Source organism: Malania oleifera, chromosome 7 (genome assembly GCF_029873635.1).
Source record: "Malania oleifera isolate guangnan ecotype guangnan chromosome 7, ASM2987363v1, whole genome shotgun sequence".
Taxonomy (NCBI): domain Eukaryota; kingdom Viridiplantae; phylum Streptophyta; class Magnoliopsida; order Santalales; family Ximeniaceae; genus Malania; species Malania oleifera.
This window is the reverse complement of record NC_080423.1, coordinates 31,792,394-31,817,971: the sequence shown is the minus strand read 5'-3', so window position 1 is coordinate 31,817,971 and position 25,578 is coordinate 31,792,394. Positions and strand designations below refer to the sequence as shown.

At 34.2% G+C, this 25,578-nt stretch overlaps 1 protein-coding gene across 2 annotated transcripts in view; it reads left to right on the top strand.

Annotated features, from left to right (window-relative positions):
* Nucleotides 1–4,711, top strand: part of LOC131160256 (protein SET DOMAIN GROUP 40) — a 36,883-nt gene extending 32,172 nt beyond the window's left edge. For both annotated transcript variants that reach the window (XM_058115708.1, XM_058115709.1), the window contains one exon: nt 3,993–4,711. In XM_058115708.1, coding sequence (XP_057971691.1) covers nt 3,993–4,658 — 666 coding nt within the window. In that variant the 3' untranslated portion in view covers nt 4,659–4,711. The remainder of the gene's footprint in view (nt 1–3,992) is intronic.
* Nucleotides 4,712–25,578: the final 20,867 nt, after the last annotated feature.

Here is a 25,578-nt window from a genome sequence, read left to right as displayed (position 1 = left end):
CCAATTATTTTGTTCAAGAATCAGTAATTTGGACCGTCACTCCTTTTGGTTCCTTTTCTTTTACTTGTTCCTGAAAGCACATTAAAGATAAGCGTACTATTTCTTTTAAATTTATTTTATCAGTAAAGAGAAATTTTGTTAGCAGGGCACCAAGGGGATGCCATCCTGAGGTACAAAACATCAACCACTCTGTAGAGTGTCGTAAACATCAAGGATTACATTAAGATCATTAACATTTTGCCTGCTAAGACATTTGGAAACAACAGCAATCCACTGCTCTTTGCAAATATGAAGCAGGGTAGCTGTATCTTTGAAGGCTCTCTTTTTTCTTTCTTTCCAAACACACCAAAAGATGGTGAGAGGGATGAGATTCAAAGCCTTTCGCTTCTTCTTGGTGGCTTTGATGCCTTTCCAAGCCAAAATCTCCCCTTCAATGGAATCTGCAGTAACCCACTGATATCCAGTTAAGGATGGAACCATATTCCACAAGTTCCTTGTCCTGAGACACCAGAGAAGAATGGTTGACTGATTCTGCATCAGTCATACAAGAAAACATCTATTTGTGACTGTAAGCCCCCTTTTCTGCAGATTGTCAAGGTTAAAATACTTCCATGTGTGGACACTCAAATGAAAAAGGCAACCTTTGAAGGGGCTGTTGTCCTCCAAATATGAATCCAAGGGGAGTTTTGCAATTTGTGCCCATTGTGGAGAGTTTCTTTTAGAAACTAGAAAGATTTAACTGTGAAAACACCATTTTTGTCCAAATGGGTTCGTTGGGGATTTTTGGTAACTGAAATGATAGAGATTGCTGTAAAAGTTCCATAGTGCATGAAGTTGCCAGATTAGCTGGCACCTACTACTATTGGCCATTTAGCAGGCACTTAGTTCTCTGGTTCAAATCCCATATCCTTGGACATGCTTTTTTATGTTGGCTGGCTGCCCTGAACAAATTAGCTACTTTGGACAGACTTCATACTTGCAAACGGCTGGACAGTATTAATTGTCTGTTCTGTTGCTTTCATTTGGAAACTAGTGATCATGTTTTCTTTCTCTGTGCAGCTACTAGCTCCATCTTTTATAGACTCGCTTTGGCTCTAAATGTTCCTTCTCTCTCAAGATCTTGGCTGGAGATTATTGACTGGATTCTCTCTCTTGGAAGCAGTACTCAAGCTACTCTCTGCAAGCTCTCTTATGCTCTCATGATGTATTATCTTTGGAAAGCAAGGAGTAAAGCTATTTTTGAGAATTCCCCACCCAACATGTTGAAGTTTTCGTTGTATCTTCTTTGATGTTATACAAAAATGCTGCTTAGATGTCTGAGAGTGTAGGTCCTTTGTAGGCTAAGCCATTTAGCTTTTTTTTTTTGGTACTGCTTCCCCTTTGGCTGGGCTAATATATTCATCCTTAATTTCTTCAATACATATATATTCGAAAGATCAAATATTTGTTTTCCTATATTTAGAAGAAAATATTCATTTTTTTTAAATGATCCGGAACTTCAACTTGGACAAGCCCTTCGAACCTACTTAGGCGGCACCAAACCGGGGGGATTAAAACATTGCTGCCTGCCTGTTGATGCATTGTTGATAATTCACTAGGTAAACTACTATTCCATTACAATTATCTATTGTTAGTTCATATACAGTTAATAAATTGACATATTTTGATTTGAAATTTATTACCTTTTTACTAATAGGGCACATTGTTCTAAAAAATTAGAATTTAAAATAAAAGTCATATAGTATAGATTAATATAGCATATGATACTGTTCTTGTAAACATGACAAAAATTTGCTATTGAGTTATTATATAATATTCTTAAAAATTTATAAATATTGTAATGAATTGTTTGAATAGCTAATTACAGTGTTACTGAGAATGTGGAATGCTTCGGTTCATGGAATGGGAATGATATTACAGAAAAACACATGCTTTAAAATGTGGGAAGTTAGGGTTATACTTATATGGATTTATTGGTGAAAAATGTGTACTGGCGCTCGTAAATGTTGGAGAGGATGTTGGGGTGTTTCTAAATCTAAGAGGGATTACTTTTGTGAAATAGATTAATAAAGACCGCAGATAGAATTACAATGCAATGATTACCCATTTTAACAAATTAAAAACCACATTATGCGAAGTATTGAATTAAAACTTTGGAAGGTTAGATTTAGAATTCTGTTTCAGAATGTTTGTATGTTTCCTAGGTTGTTAGCATTTTCCAGTAACTATGGTTATATCCATTGTTTCATAAGTCACGTGTGGCCATAGTAGGTTATCTGGTGCATGTGTCAGGTATTTTTAAATTGTCGCTTAATATAATAAAGGGATGTTTTTTGACAAAACATTTAATTTTTATTTTTGAGAATTTGTAATTTTAAATTATGACATACATGTGTTACATGTGAAAATTTCAAAATAGAGATTAATTTTCATTTTTTTTTTTTGCATGGGCATGATGAAATTTAATTTTTGTATGAAATTTATTTTTGTTTATAGGGACAATTTAACTCTTTGTATTCCATGTTTTAGTGATGGACCAATTGATTAAGAGTATTAAAAAGGAGATTCCATGGTGTATGTTGTTTGCAGATGATATTGTATTAATTGACAAAATTAGGGATGGAGTAGAGGCTGAGTTAGAATTATAGAGAAAAATTTTGGAATCTAGAGGCTTTAGGATTAGTAGAAATAAAACAGAATATATGAAATGTAATTTTAGTAATGATAGGAGGAATATTGGAGACAAAGTTAAAGTTGATGATAAAGAAATAAATAGTATTTGTAGATTTCGATACCTTGGATCTATTATGTAAGCTGAAGGAGAAATTGAAAATGATGTAATGCATAGAGTTAGAGGTTGGGTAAAATGGAGAAGTACTTCAAGTGTGCTATGTGATCGTACAACACCCTTAAAATTGAAAGGAAAGTTTTATAGGACAGTTATAAGACCAGCTATGCTATATAGATCGGAATTTTGGGCGACGAAGAAACATAATATCCAAAAAGTAAAAGTTGCCGAGATGAGGATGCTTAGATGGATGAGTGGTATGACATTGAAAGATAAATTAAGGAATGAACATATTCGTGGTAAGTTAGGTGTAACTCCTATAGAAGATAAGATAAGGGAGGGACGACTCAGATGGTATGGACACTTGTAACATAGGCCTTATAGTGCACCTGTGAGGAAGAGTGACTTAGTTACTGTAGGGGGCAGTAGAAGGGGTAGGGGTAGACCTAAAATAACTTGGGAGGAGATAGTGAGTAAGAATTTAATATCCTTGAATCTATCAAAAGAAATGGTCCATGATCGCATAAATTGACGGAAAAGGATTCATATAGCCGAACCCACTTTGTGGGACTAAGGCTTGGTTTTGTTGTTGTTGTTGTTGTTGTTTACATTTATATATAGTACTGATCAAGTTTGTTGCTTGGTTCCACTTTCTCCATGATCTTCCTTATGCCCTAACAGCATCCACAGCATCAAGTAAGTCACTCTTCCTTGTGCATGTAGTTGCATTCATTCTACATATCCTTACATTTTTTATCGTATATCTTTGTGATTTCCCTTGGTGAATGGTGGGTCTTTTCATTTTTTAAGATCACAGAAAGAGGACCAATCAAATAAGACATCATCTGCCATTGGAAAGTAGCTTGGGTTCCTAGGTGTGTACATGTGTGTTGCATAGGCAAGAACATAACAGTTTTCATGATACTGGAGCATTGCATTTGTAATTGTGGCAATGTTATTAGTAAAATCCATTTCCACAACTCCCAATGTTAGCTTTTATTTTGCCACCAGAACATGAAAATTCATTGGTTTACATTTTTGGTTGGTCTCTTTTTTTCTTTTTTTATTTTCCTTCTTTTTTTTTCCCTTCTCATTTAAGGGTTTTCTTATGCTAACTTCCGGTTTCCTTATTTCTGCGAATTCAAATTACATTTCATTTCTCCTTTTCTTCCAGTGATGATGTAAGATTAATAAATCAGTGCAGGTTCTTTTAAGCTATGGTATGTACACAAATTTGGACCTTCTTGAGCACTATGGGTTTCTTTTAAATGAAAATCCAAATGAGAAGGTTTTTATCCCCTTGGAGCCTGACATCTATTCCTTCAGTTCATGGTCTAATGATTCAATGTATATTAAAGGAAATGGCAAACCGTCTTTTGCACTACTCTCTGCTTTACGGCTATGGGCAGCTCCTCCAAGGCAGCGACGATCTGTTGGACACCTGGCATATTCGGGATCTCAACTTTCCACAGAGAATGAAATATGCATTATGAATTCGATATTGGAAAAGTGTCACATTATTTTGAAGAATTTGCCAACATCGTTTGAAGAAGACAGCTTGTTACTATGTGGTGTTAACAAAATGCAAGACCTGTGCAGCCCTGTGGAGCTGAAGAAGGTGCTCTCGGATTTTAAAGGTGAACTCCACACTTTCTTTGAAACCTATTGCCTGCAGAGTGGAGAAGGTGGTACCAAGTTAGATCTATCTGAGAAGACTAGAAGTTCCATTGACAGGTGGAAATTAGCAGTCCAGTGGAGGATGAGGTATAAGGAAGCTCTTCTTGATTGTATCGTTTATTGTAGTGAAATAATTGACCGTCTTTCTTGTCAAAACATTCAAACAGGGATGGATAATTTAGTACTGCGTTAATTTTATATTGCTTTGGTTACAAGAGGAGTATAATAATTATGGGCCTTTTAATAGATGGAATGGAATCTCAAAAGTGTTCTTTTGTTTGGTTCCAAAAAAATAATCTGGAATGCGATTCCAACATATTTATAGTTCCTTCAAATGCTAGAATTGCTATTCCAGCCTGTAACATATACCAGAATGACTAAAAAGCTCCGCGCAAACTTCAGCCTCTTTGAGTTGGCTTTGACCATTGAGATAGGAGGGGGCTTGCTCATCAGCCAATAGGTGATAGGAGCACAACGGCCTAGCCAAACCTCAAGACTTGCATGCATGAAAATCCACAAATTCAACAGGTTAAAAAGGAATATGGTTTCGCCAAAGGTGTCACCGTAGTTTGTGGCGAACTCACTTTGGGAGAAAAAAAACATGAGTTGCTTATATGCAGCAGGAAGGATACAATTATGCAATACTCATTAGTGAGTATTTGGTATATGAAGGTATTTATAATTCTTTTCATATACAAAAATATGAAATCCAAACTATAGGTGAAATTAGACCACCCCATGTCATCTGAGTTACAGTCCAAATCCAACCTTTAATTATTTGAGCTTCATCAACAGCAATAACAACGGGGCATTAAATTGTCACACCACTCCAGCCAACAGCACTCAACAAATAACCAAGATTTCATTCAAATGACAACAAAATTTACTAATTGGTCTACAATTATTAAGAAACGAATGCTTATGATCTTTATAAAACACATAAAACCTTTCAAAAGAGGGGAAAGGGGATTGGAGGCAGCCAATTATTCGTTGAACAACTATTCATAGTCCTCCCTAATAAGACACTTTTATTTTTATTTCTTTGTATGAAATTTAATATATATTCAAAACTATATGGCCAGCCAATACTATGTCACAACTCCAAACAGAAGAGGTGGGAAGCGGGGTTCTTGCCATTAAAGATATCAAGATGCTAAGGATATGAAGACTCAAGGAGAGGAGTACACGGTGGAGGATCTGGAACTGGTCTGAGTCGATGAGGAAGACCCATATCACTTTGGCTCTGCAATCACACTTGATAAGGAGCTGCAAATATCTTTTGGAGGAATGTAGATGTATTTACTTGGATTTTGGAGGACATGTTTGGAGTTGAAAGTTATGAAACAAAAGAAGTAGACCACGACTCTTGAATTAATGCAGCCAAACAATCGAGGACATCCAAACGCTCTTGAATGCGTACTTCATAAGTAAGGTAAGCTATCTCAACAGCCTATTTGATACTGTTTTGGTTAAAAACTCGAATGGAAGTTGGCAACTTCAACACAGCTCGCCCAAAAGGTAGTTTCCACCTTCCTGAAAGTCGATCCTTTGGGCACAAATTTTTAGGTTTGGTAGATGCGTTTTTGGCCTATAAACCAAATCTTCATGTGCCTAAAGGATGAGGAGAAAATCTAAACCTGTAAATAGAAGATGGGACATATTGCTATCCCATATTGCCATTTGGACTAAAATATGGGAAGCAAGCTAGAGAAGAAGAAGCTTTTGGAATATTGAAGAGGTGTCAAATGAAACTAAATTTAGTTAAATACGCTTCTAGGGTATCCTTCGAAACATTTATGGGTTTTGTGGAAACCAAAATAGAGATTAAAGAAAATTTGGTGAAAATAAAACCATTGAAAAATACGAACCCACACTAGAACATTCATGAAGTCCAAAAGCTGATAAACTGAGACACTACTTTTTGCCAATTCATATCCCAAGTCCCCATTCTTTGTCGTGCTTATAAAAACCTAGTAGTTTAAATGGATGACAATGTAAAAATGCCTTTGAAGACCTTAAGTTCTTGGATGCGCACCTCCCTTGATTACCAAACCTTGTTATGTTGTCAAGGAAGATGATTGACAACACTAACTAATCTACTTTGTTAGCGAACTTATTGGGGATGTGGCTCATATTCTGAGTGGGACACATGCACCGAGGAAAGCAGCATGAAGCGAGGGACCAAAGCTGGGGGCGAGTTTTTTGAGGAATTTCCTCCGGAGGATTGCTACAGAAGTGTTTTAAATAAACTATAGGTCTTCTGTACGCATTAGATTGAAATATAAGCATCATTATGTAATCCTAGAAAGATTAAGTTTGGTGTAAGCTTCAAAAGCTTTGTAAGCTTAATTGAGATAGTGAAAACAATCGATTCACCTGTGGACGTAGGACGAACCACGTAAATTCTTATGTATTTTATTATTACTTTCATTGATTCACATTGTTGAGTGATTGTTAAGTTCGTATAGTTCATCGTCGAGTGCTTGCTTGCTTGTTCCATTGATTGTTTCGTGAGAGTTTATGTGAGGTCTTCCACTGTGCACACTCGGCATGGACAATTGGTTTCTGAATACTCATTGTTTGGGAACAACAATTGGTACCAAACCCGCGTGATTGTTGGTGTGGTGAACAATAATTGGTATCAGAGCTATTGGGTCTCAATGGCTGAGATTTCTTCTGCGAGGTTCAAGGTTGGTAAGTTCGATGGAACGGTGAACTTCGGGCTGTGGCAGAGGAGGGTGAAGGACTTGTTGGTGTAGCAAGAGATGGTGAAGGGTTGAAATTGGAATAGCTTTCCCAAGAGAGGGGGGGGGGGTGAATTGGGATTTTAAAAATTTTATTCCCTTTTTTTAATACTTATGTGTTATAATAATAATCACACCTCAAACACAATCACAAAGTTTATTCAAATTAATCACAACCAAAACAAAATAACCAATCACTTGATTCTTGTAACAATAGCCTTGTAGAAATATGTAATGCTTGCTGAATATGTATAAGCCCTGTGTCAAAATTCACAAACACACTTCTTCCCAATGTTTAGTTTTTAAATAAACTTCCAGTTTAATAAGTTAAGGATGATCAACCAACGTAATCCCTTTCAGTTTCAACAATCAATGCTGATCAAACTAAAACAAATTATCTTTCAGTCTATTTAACAACCAAACACTTAGAATTTAGAGTTTTATAAAGCATCCACGCAATTTATAAACTTTGCTGAAAAATAAAGAGTAGGGAAGAGAGAGAGAAACACAAGGTTTTACGAGATTCAGCTTTAACACAACCTACGTCCTCGCCCTTGGCAAACCACCAAAGGATTCATTGTCGTAGTTCCTTTACCAGGCGAAATAACGCCGATTACAATACTCATTTGTTAAGGCTAGAGCCCACATTCTCCAAAGAATATTTCCTTGTTTGGTCCAACGATTCAACACTCGAACCATCAATCAATCTGCTACAAGGATTTGAAATAAGACGTACAAGAATTGCTCCTCAAAGAGGCGATTAGTACAGATAAAAACCTATATACTTCAATAAAATTCACAATATGAAATTCAGATTGAAGCTCTAAAATTTTTTCACCATATGATTCTTTCAATTGATGAAAGAATTAGCAATTGTAGTGCAATATCAATGAAAAAACCAGCAAGACTTTAGTAAACTTCATGGAAGTTATGAGCAACAAAGAGCTTTGAAAATTTCAAAATGTTTGAGAGAGATTTTGATTGCTAAATTTAATTCTTGGTGTAGAATCAATGTAACTTGGGTGTATTTATAGATGTAGAAGTGTATCTAACTTTATCGGTGAACCCAACCGATACATTAAAAACATTTTTGTACATATTACATGTTTCAAACAATAAGCTGGGATGTATACATTTAAACTTATGTACATGCACTTTCTTATGATATGATGTAAGCTCAGTAGAGTAAGAGTGTTTATATAAATAATTAATGCACAAATAAAGCATATGAGAATATCAAAATGATTATCATGTTCTCTAACAAAGATTTTTGCTAATAAAAATGTTTGGAGAATTTGGAGTTTAATTAAGAAAAAATATTTGTGCAATAAAGGATTTCTTCCAAAAAGGTTTATCAAGAAAAATAACCAGAAGAAATCTTAAGGCTACTCTCAAAAATGATTTTAATAAATGAAGATGCAAATGAGAGTAAATGTAAATAAATATAAAATAAATGCCCAAAACAAATATGCTCTCCTTTAAAATAAATTTTGAAAAAAATAAACGAAAAGAGAGTAGAAAAGATTTGATAAAAAATATGCCACAAAGAAATAATTTTATCAATAAAAATTGGTTTGGGAGAACTTTGATTAACAAAGGGTTTAGAGAGAATTTGGAGTTAATCAAAGTTACTAATCTAAGGTTATGAAGGAGTATTTATAGATTTTCAGGAAAATAAGACTGTTAGGGACATGCTCGATATTATTAGAAAAGTTTAATTAATTTTAAACGTGTTTTTTAACATTTAAAAATGCTGGAACCCGAGAGGTTCGGTTGACTGAGGCATGGTTCGGTCGACCATAGTAGGCAAGCTCGGTTGACCGAGCACATGTTCGGTTGGCCAAGCTCTCGTAATGATTTTGAATTTTAAACAACTCGGTTAACCAATGGGAAGGCCGGTCGACCGATTGAGAGGTGATTTGAAACCCTTCATGGGTTCGGTCGACTTAGGGGTAAGAACGGTCGGCCATTCAACAGGTTCGGTCGACCATCGATGTTTTGAACTATGAGTTTGGTAGACCAAGTTGGTGGAAAAGTGAAATTCTCAAGAGACGGTTGACGGTTGACCGAGGAAGGTTAGTTCAAAAGTGGGTCGGTCGACCAAGCAAGTCAAACTTTTGACTTAGGACTGGTTCGGTCGACTAAGCTGATTTGAACTAAAATGGTTCGGTCGACTGAGACTTTTGAATTAAGCCTAAAAACCTAACGTCGGTCAACTTTCGGTTGATTGAAGTCTGTTTTTGCCCCAATTTTGACCATAATTTATTTCTAAACCTTTTGTATGATTTTAGTCTTTTAGGAAAAGGTATTCTGTGAAGTGTGTTGGCTCTTAGGGTCTGTCTATGGTCATTGTGAGCATTTTATCCATATCATGCAGATGCATGCATTATTACAGACCAGGGATACATAAAAACTAAAATGCATATACAAATTAAATCAGATGTCTTATTCTTGTTCTTTTGCTCTTCTAATTCTTCATGGAATGCACCAGACAATTTGTTCTTTAAATCCTTCGGGCTTCAATTTCTCCTTTACCTCACGTGTGTGCTGAATCATAAACTTGTTCAAAAACACTAAATACAAACATGAGAAATGAGTGCTTTGTCATCATTAAAATAGGGATCAGACTCAAAAAGTCAACAGTATAGAATGCTTAATCTTGTACAAATTCTGCTATATTATGAGAGTATTTTTCTTGTACGAATGACTTTATATTGTTGGTTTTGCAATTTGATGGTTTGGGGTTAAAATTGTAGCCTTTCGAGAGGGTATTCTTGTTAGACAGGGGTCTCCACCTACCAACAGAGAGAGGTGTACTCCACCTATTGAACAAAGTGGGTAAAGGAAATCCTCACAGCAAGTTGCTTGAGACAAGGATATAGGTAGTAAAACGAACCTTGTAAAAAATCCGGTGTTCAATCTTCTTTCCCTATCTCTTTAAATTCTACACTTTATAATTTACTATGTATGTTATGAATTCATTAGGAAAATTTTGTTGAATGCTAAGTTCGGTTTTGAAGTACTTTGAATAAATTCATTGGGTTGTTAATGGTTTGTATGTTTTAAGTTTTCAATTAAAATTCAGACAAGTGCTGAATCTTTGAATTCAATTGTTGGTTGGTTAAGGTAAAGATATTGTGGTTGTTTGTCTATTTATAGCTTAAGTAGTTAACTTGCTTTTTTTATATTGTTGGATTTTTTCTCAAATACATACTTGGAATTTAATTGAATTCAGAGTTGATTGTGAACTTATTAAAAGCTAAATTCAGAATTTGATTTTCAATCTCATATATACCTAGGAATGTTAATTGGTATAGTACTGGTCGCTAATTTGTTGATTGTGATTGAGATTGTGGTTGGTATAATTTAAAAGGTTGAAAATAAGCCGAGTTTCCGCATAATAATTTTTAAAATACCCATTTCATCCCCCTCTTGGGATCACACTGTTACTTTCAACATGTATATATAAGTTTCCCAGAGGCTTGCCTTCCAAAACCCAACTTGTCCGACATCTCAATTCAAAATTTAAAAACAAACGTTGAGTAATTGAGCCAAACCATCGATAGTTTGCAAACATACTGTCAACGTTTTAATACCGAGAGCAAAGAATTGATGTAACAAAACAAAACAGTCGACTGTTTCACTGAAATTGGACCAAACCATCGACAGTTGTAGGGAAACCATTGATGGTTTCCTCTTACAAATCAACAATCCTATTTTCTTCATGTTTTTTCTTTGTACATGACTTACACTCAATATATGAGCCGCATATTACAACAATAATACTGCAAAATATTTTTTAGATGTAATTTTCATAGAAATTTAGTGACTAAACACATTATAAAATAAATAAATATAGTTCAATATTTTTAAATTCAAGTAACTTATCAAACATAATATTAAAAATGAATAAACTAAAATTTCAAATTTCAATTTATAAATTGAAATTATAAAATTGGATCTTAGTTCTTCAGCATCTAAAGTATGAATGTTAAATAGAAAAAAAAATTCAAATTTACATTAATTATTTTACCATTATTCGAGAGAATTCGATGAATTTTCTTGATTTTATTCAAGTTGCTTTGTTATTAAATGTGGTATTGAACTAGGCCCAGAAAGCAAGCCACAATTTGAACAACTATCCAATCCAAGATATAATATATATATATATATATATATATATATATATATATATATATTATTTGTTATGATACATTTAGTTGCGTAATTTTCACAAAATGTATATAGAAAATATTTTGTAATAATTTGAAGTATTTTTTATGAATTAAAAGTATTATTTATTCAATTTTTATAATTTTTTAAAATTTTAAAGAATAATAATTAAATTATAATGTTATACTTATGTTAACTGATTGACCCCCCGACTTAGAAGTTAGGTGTTTATTTCACTTAGAAGTTAAATTTTCAATACATATTATAATAGATTGACCAACTTTTCTAACTTGATTTATTAAATTAATTAATATCATTTCCTTTGCCTATCATATCAAGATTGAGTTGGAGGATAAAATTTTCATTTATTAAGGATAAAACTTAAGTTTTTCACTAAACTTAAGGTTCATTTTGTTAGTAAAATTAAACCTCAAAGAGTTTTGTGGTAGTTTTTGAAAACTTATGGGTTAAAATGTTATATTTTAGAAAGTGAGGGGATGTTGTTGGATTTTATCCATAAATAATTACATATTTCATTTAAAGGTATCCTAAATAGGCCAATATAATTAATTAATTTATTTTTTGTAATATTCATTCAAAATCACATACATATATTTTAAATGTCACACTATTAGTTGAGGAGGCAATAAAAATATATTTTAATAATGGTTGTAAGTATTTCCAACAACTTTACAAAACAAAACTAATTAGATTTGAGTGAATAGAAATATTACACTTATCTATTCAATATCACATTTTTATTCACCCGAAATTTTGTGTATATTGTACTATGTGTATGGTACAATCATATATAGGAGCAGATAAGTAAAAATGTAATTTTTGGGTGTTATTATAGTACTATTCTTATAATATTATGTAGAATTCAAAAAGGCATCACATTGTATTGGTGATACTATATTTATAAAGCTTCCAATAAGGTTAACATATTAATTAACCGAATTAAATCAATAAATAGAATAAAAAATATGAATAAACTATAAATGTTTATAATTTATTTTTATTTTCATATTATCATACAAGCATCAATATGTGCATGCTCAACAGCCTTTTATCTTTTTAAATTTTAAAAAAAATTGTAAAAAAAAAATAGTTAAATTTTTTAAAAACAAAACTATGAGTGCATCTTAGAATAGTTATGGATAGGCTAAAATTTAGTAACGCCCCCTAAATTTTCAAAAAATGACACTTCACTGCTCGTGTTTTTAAAAACTACCAAAAAATCCTCTAAATCTTAATTTTATTACCAAAATAAACCTTCCTTTAGTTGACCATTAGTCAATTATTATGTATATATGAAAAAAAATTAATTTGTCATAATAAAATGATACTTTGAAATAACATTGGTTTAATAAATTAAATAAAAAAAAATCAACATAGTGCCTTGAAAGTTAACTAAGTGATTTGAAGACCTATCAACATAATTTCTTGAAAATTAACTAAGTGACTTGAAGACCTGATTGATTCTCAAATTAATTGGTTTCTCATTTCCAATCACTTTAGATCAAACAATTGATATCAACATAAAAAAAAAAAAAACTATTATTATTTTAAAATTTTGAAAAAAGTATATGAAAAAATAAAAATGACTAATAAAGCATCTAAAATATCTAGTAATTATAATACTACAAAATATTTGTTAGATGTAATTTTATAGAAATTTAATAACTGAACACATCATAAAACAAATAAAATATAATTCAATATTTTTAAATTCAAGTAACATATTAAACATAGTGTCACACCCTGATTTTCCTACCATTTTTTTTTCAATATAAAAATATACAATAATAATTAATCATCTAACAAACATGTCTGATACCATATATCAACATGACCCGATCCAAAGTGGGGTACCGAGAAATCCATCCATCAAAACATACTATCCATGCAGCAGAATACATAAAGTGTTTGAGTCCCATATTTAAATTTAATTTCTAACATATTTAAAAACATCAATATGATCAAATCCCCGCAGTTTAATCTAATTCCAAAATATTCCTCAAAAATCTATTTAATCAAATCCTTATAGTTTAACTTAATTTCAAAATATTCATCAAAAATCTAATATAATCAAATCCCGTAGTTTAATTTAATCATAGAAATATTTCTAAAAATCTAATATTATCCAATCCTGTAGTTTAATTTAATTCTAGGAATATTTTCAAAAATCTAATATTATCCAATTAAGCAGTTTAATTTAATCTTAGGAATATTTCCAAAAATATAATATAATCCAATCTTACAGTTTAATTTAGTCCTCGAAATATTTCCAAAAATATAATATTATCCAATCCTGCAGTTTAATTTAATCTCAGGAATATTTCTAAAAATCTAATATAATCAAATCCTGCAGTTTAATTTAATCTCAAGAATATTTCCAAAAATCTAATATTATCTAATCCTGCAGCTTAATTTAATCTCAGAAATATTTCCAAAAAACTAATATAATCAAATACTGCAATTTAATCGGTTAAATTTTTAAAACAACAAATATAATTTATATTCCTCACCTTAGTATTAGAGTGGTGCCTAAGATTCCCAAATCAAAAATTTGCTCCGATTAACTTGCTCAGAATCAAAGCCGGGACCTCATGGTGGTGTTTATTTTTTAATTTGACTTACAGATGAAGACAAAAATGAAAAGAGAGAGTGGGCGCAAGAGGAGTGTTGGAATTAGTGTATTCCCAAGAGGAGGGTGAATTGAAATTTTAAAATTTCTTCCTAAGTTAAACAAGATATTAGCAGTAATTCGCAACCTAGAGTCTTTCTAAATGGATTCCAATACCCACAAGAATTTAACTGAGCACAAAGCAAGTAAGCAGGCTCAGTAATTCACAATCATATACAACAATAAAACATAAACATTCAAGTGCAGAAATTTAAATTGCGAAAATTAAAATCTGGCTCAAGAAATGTTATCGGGGTTCGGTCAATGCTGCCTACATCCCTGCCTTAAGCTCACAAGTAAGAAAATTCCACTAGTTGCTGTTAGAGATGGATCCAGAAACACAGCTAGAGACGCGTTGAACTGAGTCAGAAAACACGTGAATTTATTCTCCATTTATCTTATGATTATAAACTTCCAATTTGTGATTTATTTGTATTGATTCACATTTAATTATAATGTAAAATCCAAGCCTATATAAAGAGGCTGTGGAAAGTGATATTGCACAATAGAACAGCACAGTGTAGAGAGAGCACAGAGAGTGCAAAGAGAGTTGAGAGGAAGAAGGGAGGAAGAGAAAGAGAGAGAGAGAGAATTGTAACATTTTCAGGCGAGTTAGTGAATTTTGGTGTGTGCTCCGTGGACGTAGGTCATTTTTGACCGAACCACGTAAATTTCTTGGTGTCACTTTCTTCTAGATGCTCAAAGGGTCCTAACAAGTGGTATCAGAGCCCGGTTGGAGCAGAAAAGTCAGATTAGATGTGATCCCGAAATTCAGAGCTCTGTCCAGTAAATCAAAACTGTGTTTTGAGGCCACCATTGCATTCACCTCGCAGAGACGAAGAGAAGGGTGTCCTCCGGAGCTCAAACGGAGTTCAGAAAAGCCCGCATGCGCCCCCATGCGTCTTGTCAGAGCAAGACATCTCTCCACGCGCCGCACGCGTCTTCCTCGCCTGAACAGCCTCGACCCGACTTGGTACGCTACCTAGCTTGACCCGAAAAACTCTCAGTCTTGGGTGAACCCGAGATCCAATCCACGAATTGGATCCGACCCGCCGCTCAGAACAGGCCACGTCAGCTGACACGCAAGCGGAGCGTCACGTCAGCAGGTCCGCCACGTCATTAGTGGGTCCCGCACTGCCACGTCAGTGCCACATCATCAAGGGCCATCGATGACACATCAGGAGGTGACACGTCAGCTGCCACGTCACCATGCACGGCAGCACTGCCACGTCAGTAGGTGCCCACGTCAGCAAGTGCCACGTCAGCGCCACGTCATCAGTTTGACAAGGTTTGACTAAAAACTTTGACTGAGCTTTTCGGGGTCTTTTTGGGTTCGTTTTTCGAGCGAATCGAACCATTTATAGGGTTTTTGATCGTTCCAGATCCATCCGTGCTATCCATTTGAGCTAATTCCATCTCTAGATTAGCAAATCGAGATATCGAATGAAAAGAGCTCAAAAATTGAAATGTTCAACGGGAATAATTTCGATTTCTGGAAGATGCAGTTAGAAGACTATTTGTTTAGGAAGAAATTACACTTACCGTTGAAGGGTAAGCCAACATTCATGAACGAGGACGAGTAGGAGTTGCTTGATCGAAAAGCCTTCGGAGCCATTAGAATGACATTGTCGGATCTGTGGCATTCAATATCAAGCATATAACATCCACCAAGTCTCTGATGGATGCGCTCTCAAATATGTACAAGCAGCCATCAGCTGCAAACAAGGTACATCTCATGAAAAGACTATTTACGATGAGCATGTCTGCAGGTGAGAGTTTCAGCAGGCATCTGAATAACTTCAATGAGTTGTCTGATCAACTCGCCTCAGTCAGGATAACGTTTAATAATGAGATTCGGGCTCTACTGATTCTCAGTCAGTTGCCTGAAAATTGGAATGGTGTCGTCATTGCCATCAGTAGCTCCACAGGAAAAATTGAAGCTTGTATACGATGAGGTTGTCAGCATGATTTTGACGGAGGAAATAAGAATGCAGCCGAACCATAGCTCCAATTCGAGTTTAGCCTTGAACATGGAGAATCGAGGCAGAGGAAACAGGCATAGACGATCAAACAACCGCGGTAGATCTAGGCCCAGGCGTCTCAATCTGAAAATCCCAGAGGTACTCAGGACACAAGTTCCCAGAGCACTAAAGTTATTAAGTGCTGGAACTGTGGAAAGACTGGTCATTACAGGAACCAGTGTTGGAGTCAGAAGAAAGAATTCGAGACAAGTGCAAAGACAAAAGCAAATATTGCTTCTGAGAATGATGAGATGTTGATATGCTCTTCAGAGAGCAAGCAGGAGTCTTGAATCTTAGACTCTAGAGCCTCATTTCATGCTACATGCTGCAGAGATTGCCTAGAGGAGTACGCACCAGGTAATTTTGGTAAGGTGTACCTTGGCAACAATCAACCTTATGACGTAACCGGCAAGGGAGTTGTGAAGATCAATATAAACGGGTCAGTATGGAAGCTGAAGGATGTCAGGTATATTCCAGACTTGTGAAAGAATTTGATCTTAGTTATTCAGTTGGCAGATGAGGGATACACGACGAAATTCATTGGCGATGAATGGAAAGTCTCAAAGGGTGTACTAACAATTGCGCGAGGTAAGAAAAGCGGAACACTTTTTCTAACCTCCAATGCCTCCATGTCTATTTCAATTGCTGTAGAAAATGACGACAGCAACATCTGGCACCAACGACTTGGTCACATGAGCGAGAAGGGACTCAGGGTGATGCACTCAAAGGAAAAATTGAGTGGTCTACAGTCAGTGCAGGTTGACATGTGTGAGGATTGTATAGTCAGGAAATAGAAGAGGGTTAGTTTTTAGATAAACACCCATGAATGTGTTGGGACACATCAGCAGAATACCGAGAATCCTCAGGTGGAGGAACCAGTGGAGCAGATTGTCGCACCACCATCTCCTACTCCAGCTCCAGAGTTTAGGAGATCTACTCGGTCCTATGTACCAGATAGAAGGTATATTGATTACTCACTTCCTACAGATGGAGGAGAGCCCGAATGCTATGATGAAGCATGTCAGGTGGCAGATACGAGCAAGTGGGAGCTTGCGATGAAGGATGAGATGAAGTCCCTCACCTCCAACAGAATGTGGAAGTTACCCAAAGGCCTTCACAACAAGTGGGTGTACAGAATCAAAGAGGAGCATGACGGCTCCAGAAGGTACAAACCTCAGTTGGTAGTCAAAGGCTTTGAGCAGAAGGAAGGGATTGACTACACCGGCATTTTTACATCAGTTGTGAAGATGACAGCCATCAGATTAGTCTGCAGAAATCAAGCAGACAGGAAGGTGGCGACTACAAAGGAACTAAAGTTGTGTTCAACTTCAGTTGGTCTTCATGCTTGAAGACACATATTATGAGCACATAATTTATTCATGATACTTTGGTTGAGGAGGTGTTTCTGTCTCCAAGTGGGAGATTGTTAGAGATGGAGCCAGAAACACAGCTGGAGACGCGTTGAGCTGAGTCAAAAAACGTGTGAATTTATTCTCCATTTATCTCTTGATTATAAACTTCCAATTTGTGATTAATTTTTATTGATTCGCATTAAATTATAATGTAAAATCCAAGCCTATATAAAGAGGCTGTGGAAAGTGATATTGCACAACAGAACAACACAGTGTAGAGAGAGCACAGAGAGTGCAGAGAGAGTTGAGAGGAAGAAGGGAGGAAAAGAAAAAGAGAGAGAGAGAGAGAGAGAGAGAGAGAGAGAGAGAGAGAGAGAGAGAGAGAGAGAGAGAGAGAGAGAGAGAGAGAGAGAGAGAGAGAGAGAGAGAATTGTAACATTTTTCGGCAAGTTAGTGAATTTTGGTGTGTGCTCCGTGGATGTAGGTCATTTTTGACTGAACCACGTAAATTTCTTGGTGTCACTTTCTTCTGGATGCTCACAGGGTCCTAACAGTTGCCCACTTCACGGGTGGAGCGACACCTATTACAACACCTTACCAGGATGATGCACCTAACTCTCTTAACTGGGTCTGAACCAGTTCAGTGCTTTCCTAACCGAGTTAGAGCAATTTAGGACTATTCACAGCGCTAGTCTCCCTCTTCCAATAACCCATTGGGAATACAAAAAATAATTAATAATTTTATATACAAACATATGTGCTTCTAAACTAAGTAGATGATGTACAACAGGATGCTCAATACACTCATGTATGATGGGATATTCAGCTCAAGTGAGATTTTGTTAACCAATGTGTTAACTCTCAACAATATGTGTATTAATATGTATATATGAGAATGAAACATTTGATTTCAAGATAATATATTCGCAATATGAATATTCAAAGATTCTCTACAATCCTAAGCAAATATCACAATAGTATTTTTCAAATATCAAGCACAATGGATATTTGGTTTTAAGCTTGCTCAAAATATTTTTATCAAAACACAAAGCAAGCTTATGAAAGTTGCAATAGGGATGCAAGTTCTTAAGCAAATGAAGAGTTTTCCCAATCCAATATTTATAGGTAAAATACAATGGGAAAAACTTTAAGCTGCTCTCCAAAATCAACAATCAACAAATCAAGTATGTGAAAGAGTTTAGCTTGCAAAAAGTATGTGAAGAACAAAAATGATCTCTTTAAAAAATATGTGATTGAATGAGTATGAGAAAGAGATTTTAGCAATATGCTTGTATAAGGTGGGAGTATGAAATAAAGAATTAGGCCAATAAAATTTTCAGAGAAAAATTGGCTAATCGATATGCTAATCTTCTTCTAATTAGGACAAATGAGGTGGCATATATAGTTTTTGCAAAAAATATAATCGTTGGGGACAACAAGGGTATTTTGGAAATTGTTTAATTATGTTTAACAAGAATTAACCCTGTTTTATTGCGGAAAAAAATTTGCCAACCCGATAGGTTTGGTCAACCATATTCAAGGTTTGGTCGATCATATTGCTAAGTCTGTCGACCGTGGCAATTTTTAACTACTGGAAATGGTCGATCGTCTCAAGGTGATTTTGAACCCTTCATAGGTTCGGTTTACCATGGCTAAGGTTCGGTTGACCGCTCATATGGTTCGGTCGACCGTAGCTAATTTGAACTGCACAAACGGTCAACCATGTTGTTGGGGTGTCAGACTTTTTAGGCTTTGGTCGACCAGGGACGATACGTTCAAATAAGAACGGTCGACTAAGCAAAGTCAATAAGTTGACTTCTGACCGGTTCGGTCGACCGAGGCATTTATACTGCCAAGGGTTTGGTCGACTGAGACCACTTAAAATGTGCATTTAAGTCCTATTTTTGTCTCTATGCTTCATTAACCCAGTGTGAATAAGCATGAGACATTTAAGATATATGGGTGATGGTTCCTATGGTCATTTTAAGACCTCTTGAGCATATGCACCTCATCATGTATGATATGCAAATATTACAGACCATTATTACAAACCAACAAATTATAAACTAAATACAATACAATAAGAACAAATATTTTCTTCTTCTTTTACTTTTGCTCATATGATTGGTCATAGAATATGTCGAATGATATGGTCTTTATGTTCCTCCTAACTTTTATCTTTTCCTTGTGTGTGCGCTAAAATATTAAGCCTTCTCAAGCACTGAATACACACGTAAGTAACTTGCGATTTGTTATTATCAAAACCAGGAATCAGACTCAAAAGTTCAACAAGGAGAGAGAGAGAGAGAGAGAAATTCGGCTGGGGGGCTTCTTTGTTTCCAATTGGAAGTCTTCAAGAAGCTTAAGATTTAAGCTTCTATTATTATATATACCATTAACATTATAATATTATATATATATATATATATATATATATCTATTATTATATCATATTCATATTAAATTTATATACATTACTTTTATCCTTATATATATGTATATATCTTATTATATTATTTATTTTAATTAATTCAGTTTAATAATATTTAATAAATAATAATTAATAATTATTATTTTATTTTTTTTACACTTCCATGCATATAATTTTTTGGGGTATTACACATAGTCTTAAAAAAAAAGATAAACTAAAGTGTCAAAATTGATTCTTTATAAATTAAAATTACAAAATTAGATTTTAATTTTTCTATGTATAAAATATGAATGCTAAATAAAAAAAATCAAATTTATATTAATTGTTCGACCTTTTTTGAGGCAAGTCATTGAATTTCTAATTTTATTCAAGTTGCTATGTTGTTAAATATGAAATTCAACCAAACCCAGAACAATAATTTGACCAATTCTCTTATTCGAGCTGATATTTTAAATTATGTTATTTGTTAAAAATATATTTATTTATATAAATTTCATGAAATGTATATAGCAAATATTTTGTAATAATATAATTATTAAAGCATTTTTTTTTCTGAATTACTAGTATTATTTATTTATTTTTTAATGTCTTAATTTTTTAAATAAAAAATTAATTATGTTGTCATGTTTATGTCAACTAATTGACTCGACTTAGTCGCTAGGTGTTCGATTCACTTATAAGTTTAATTTTCAAAACATATTGTAATTAATTGACCAATTTTTCTAACTAAATTTATTAAATAATTACCATTTTTTAATTTATCTTATCGGTAAAATTTACATTTTAGTATGGATAACTTTAATCTTTTCATTAAACTTAACAATTAACTAATGATTAAACTTCAGGGGGTTTTGTGGTAGTTTTCAAAAATTCAATAGGTGAAGTGTCATATTCAGAAAAATAAGGGGGTGTTGCTAGATTTTTTTACCCCCTATGGATAATTGCAAAAGTACTTTGAGATAATTTGTATCATTACAGAGATAAATTTGCGATAATCATAAAGGCATTTTAGAGTAGTTATGGGTCATTATAACAGTATCTTGGAATAATTATAAATAGTTAAGAATAAATATAATATTTCAGAGAGAGACATGAAAGGGAGAGTCTCCTATATAGCATTAGAGATTTTATGTCATGTATTTTTCTAATATATGTGATTGTACTTCTACTCCATAATACTTAAGATCCCGTATGATACTTGAGTGTCTACTGGTCTACACACATGGGTTGATAGCATCGCTTTGCATTTGGAAAGCAAGTCTGTGGAAGTCAGCAAGATTTAGACAAAAAAAAAAAGAAAAAATTCCAAGCACTTTGGGCAGTCGAGGCAATTGCTGGCCTCTTTCTAGCTACTTGCAGCAGGCATCTTCCTTGCATCTTAATGAAGAAAGATACCCAAAGAAACAAGCTCCTCCACTTTTCCCGACTAAATTTATTTGGCGACAAAGACCATATTCTTCCATGTTCCATTGTCAAGAAATAAATACTTTGTGGAAAACATGTTTACGACGAATGCTAAATTTTTCCATTTAATTATCTCGAATTTCTTAATTTTAATCTACTCTTCTGACTAGAATGACCAACAGTATATGAAAATTTCATTTTAAGTCAATAATTACTCACAGCAATTGCTTTGTGTTTTGTTTTGTTTGTTTGTTTGTTTATGTATTCATTTTTGTTAGTCATCCCCAAGTTGAGGTGCAAAAGAAAAAGTATCTATTACATGTGTGTGCATGGAAAGCTGGAAAATAATCTATCTTCGCATCCAAAGAAAATAGAGAAGTAGGCGTCATAGAACAGAGACTTCTACCGGCAAAAATCTATTATGACAACCTTTTTTGTTGCTGAAGGGAAAATGCCTAGGCAACATACTGTATTACAAGTAGTAGTGGTGCGATGTATTTCGAAAGAGACTCTCACTTGATTCAAGCGTAAAAGGGTATGGGTATGGGTATGAGAGGGCGGCTTTCATACCCTCCAAGTTTGGTGTCGCACCGTAGTGTCCAAAGTGACGCGATGGTGGTTGAAGTCCTCGGCTGGATAAAAAAAGAAAAAGAAAAAAAGGTGTGGGTATGATTATGAGTAATGAAATTAAGATAAAATATAATCATATCACTATGGGACTATTGGTATCAAGTTCATGGATCTATACTTTTTTTCTTTTGTGATATATCTAATTCTATCAATAATGGTCGTATTCATGCTCTCTGCAACTCTATTATGCTAAGTTGTCTTATGAACACTCTTCTGAAGCATGATGCCATGGTCTCTATAATATGCCTCAAAAAGTCCTCTCTATTCTCTTTTATTGTCATCTCTAACACATCTTAATTTCCTTCTTATTTCTCTTTCAACACTAACATGAAAGTTCTTGAATGTTTGGAATGCTTGGCATTTTGTCTTCAAAGTATAGACCCACACTTTCCTAGAAAAATCATCAATAATAAATTCCTAGAAAAATCATCACTAATAAAGGTGAAAAAGCACAAGGCACCATCTAATATTTTGTCCCTCATTGAGCAAACATTAGTATGCACAAGATCAAGAATACTAAATTTTCTATGTGAAGGAGATCTATGAAAGGAGACATGATTTTGTGTACCAACCAAGCAATGAGAGCATGCCTTCAACCCCATACCTTTCACTTGAAGAAGCTTTTTTCTAGTGAGTGTCTTTTGGCTTGTTAAAACTTGATATACATTGTTGGCCCACAACCTAGTAGCTTGAACTTTTAGGTAAAGTGGTAATCTAACATGGTATTAGAGCTAGTTACCAAGAGGTCATGGGTTCTAGTTTGTTGCCTGCAATTTAAAAAAAATAAATATTGCATTCCTTATTATGGGTGCTATTTATCATGTGTTTATCTCTCCACGTGCTGTCAGGCTGCACATGCGGGGGAGTATTAAAGTTTGATATACATTGTTGGCTCACGACCTAACAGCTTAAGCTCTTAGGTAAAGTGGTAATCTAACAAGGCCTTTCTCACTTAAGTGTGCAGGCCTCTTATTCCAAAGCTTTATAGAGGAATCTTTAATTGTATTTAACTCCCCTGTGCATACTTGGACATGAGTAAAAGATAAATATAATGGGCCTTTCACCTTTTGCCATGACAAAAGATCCTTAGGTGAGCTTCCATTTATTGCCACCAAAATGATTGAAGTACCCTTCATCATCTAGGATGCCTATGGAAATCAATTGAAGTCTTGAATCTAGAACATGCCTGACATTCTTTAGTAGTAGCTTGCAACCAACATCTATCACCAACCAAACATCCCCAACGCCATAAATTTTGGACACAACTTGATTAGCTATCTACATATAACCATAGTCACCACTAGTTTAGGTTGCAAAGATTCCGTAAAGAAATATGGAAAGAAGTGCCTAAGTCAACAAACCAATTATTGTTTTGATACGCAAAGTTTACATTAGCATCGTTGGAGATAATCATGACATCTCCATCAACTGCAGTTGTAACAAGAATTTCCGTTTCACGTTTCTGCTAATTCTTGTCTCCGCATCTATCTTGATTTTTTCTTTTTGAAATTTTTTTCCAATTTTAACTGATGTGCTCCAAGCCTCCACAATGGAGATACTTAACATCCTTCCTTAACCAAGACTTAGACCTCCCTGCTGAGTTGTCTCAGTAACCTAAACTATGAAAGTTCCTATTCTTGGTTCTCCCTTGCACCTTTATGAGAAATGCATTTGTCCATGAAGTGAAGTTAAGCTCTTCCTTCTAGTCTTTTTTTTTTTTGTTTTTTTTAAATAAGCTCTCCTTGATTGTATTACGTTAAAATTTGGTGTTGAATTATTTAATACCACAACTAGAGTATTCCAATTATCCAGCAAGGTATCCAATAGCAAACAAGCTTACAACTCATCTTCCAAATTAATTTTCATATTAGACAACTGATTCACAATGTCTTGGAAAACATTTAAATGTTCGAACATGTTCTTCTCATATTTATATCTCAAGTTGACCAATTGCTTGACTAGGAAATCTTTGTTTTGAGAAGTTTTCCTTTCATGCTAGATTCTCTAATATTTTCTACAATGAATGAGAATTTACTCACTATTGTCAATCCATTACTGAATAAGATCGAAATTTTTTCTGTTTGCTTGCTTCCACTTCATATCTATTAGTTTTATCCACTGCTTTGGCCTGATCACCTTCAGTCGAGTCATACCAATCTTTACTGAATAAAGTGTCTAACATTCTTGATTTCCATATTAAGTAGTTTGATGCCGCCAATTTAAATTGCATTCCTGTTGTTATCCTCCCTTTTAATTTGCATAAGATACCAATTTGTTGGGAAAAATAGTGGAATAATTGAACTTGCACAAAAAATTTACGCAACCTTTCCTACCTTGCACAAATAAAATAGAACAATAGGCAAGAGATTTAATCACTAAATTCCAATTTCAGAATTTAATCCGGCAATGTAGCAATTAAATTACCAAATAAATAAATAAATCATTGGAAACAATAGTAAAACAATAGAACATCCAAAAACAAGATACCAAGAATTTACATGGAAAACTCCAAATCAAGGAAAAACCATGGGACCTCTCGTCTATGCCAAATTCACTAGACAAGACAAAAATATGAGGGTCCACAAGGCTTTACAATAGTTACATTGGAATTAGTGTGATCCCAAAAAGGGGGTGAATTGGGTTTTAAAATTTTTTTTAGCTAATTTAAACATTTACACTTATTCACCACAGTTCATATCCCATTTAATATAATAGCGTGTATGAAAAATGATGAAACTATACGTTCAAACATACACATGTGGCATATCTCATTTGACTCATACATAAATTTAAGTGCGGAAATATAAATGAGAAAGAGAGAGAGTGACACACAAATTTGTTATTGAGGTTCATCCAAACCAACCTACGTCCCCACCTTGGGCATACCCCCTAAGGAATCAACTATCTTTGCTCACTTAAACGGGCGGAGTGGAAGCCATTACAACCTCTCCTTATGGGGAGAGGTAAACCCTAACTCAATTATAAGGTTGAGCCCAACTTGTCTCCCTTACGGGGCGAAGACTCTCCAATTCAATTTTTTGACTGAATTGAACCGGTCTCACTTACGAGGCTGAGACTTCCCAGTTCAATTTACGGGATGAACTCAACTGGTACATAAAAATATTTTTATACATAAAAATGGTTCTAAAACATACAAGCAGAAGTGTACATATTTAAGTTCATTATATGCACTCTCTAATGATATGAGTTATGCTTAATAGAGAAAAAGTGTTTTTCTCAAAATGATATTTTCAATCTTTGAAGAGAAATGTATATAATGAATACTTCAAGGATTTGGATCCTAATAAAAATATTCTCTCAAAAATAGTTTTTAGAAAAATAACCAGAGAACCTAGGGTTTTTGCTTTCAAATAGTTTTTTGCAAAATGAAGATTTAACAATGAAAGCACCAATACAACAAGGTTTTTCCAAGCATAAGGAAATATGAATGATAAAAATGTGCTCAAGCCTTTCAAAAATAACCCATAAAGATTTTCTCCTAATAATATTTATCAACAAAAATATATGGGAGAATCAAGAAGCTTGCTCTCAAAGAAAACGATTTTAAACCAATGAAGAATAAATGAGAGTAAGTGCTTTGAATGTTAAATGCCCAAAATGAAAACACTCTCTTTCAATAAAATATTTTTCAATAAACAATAAGTGAAA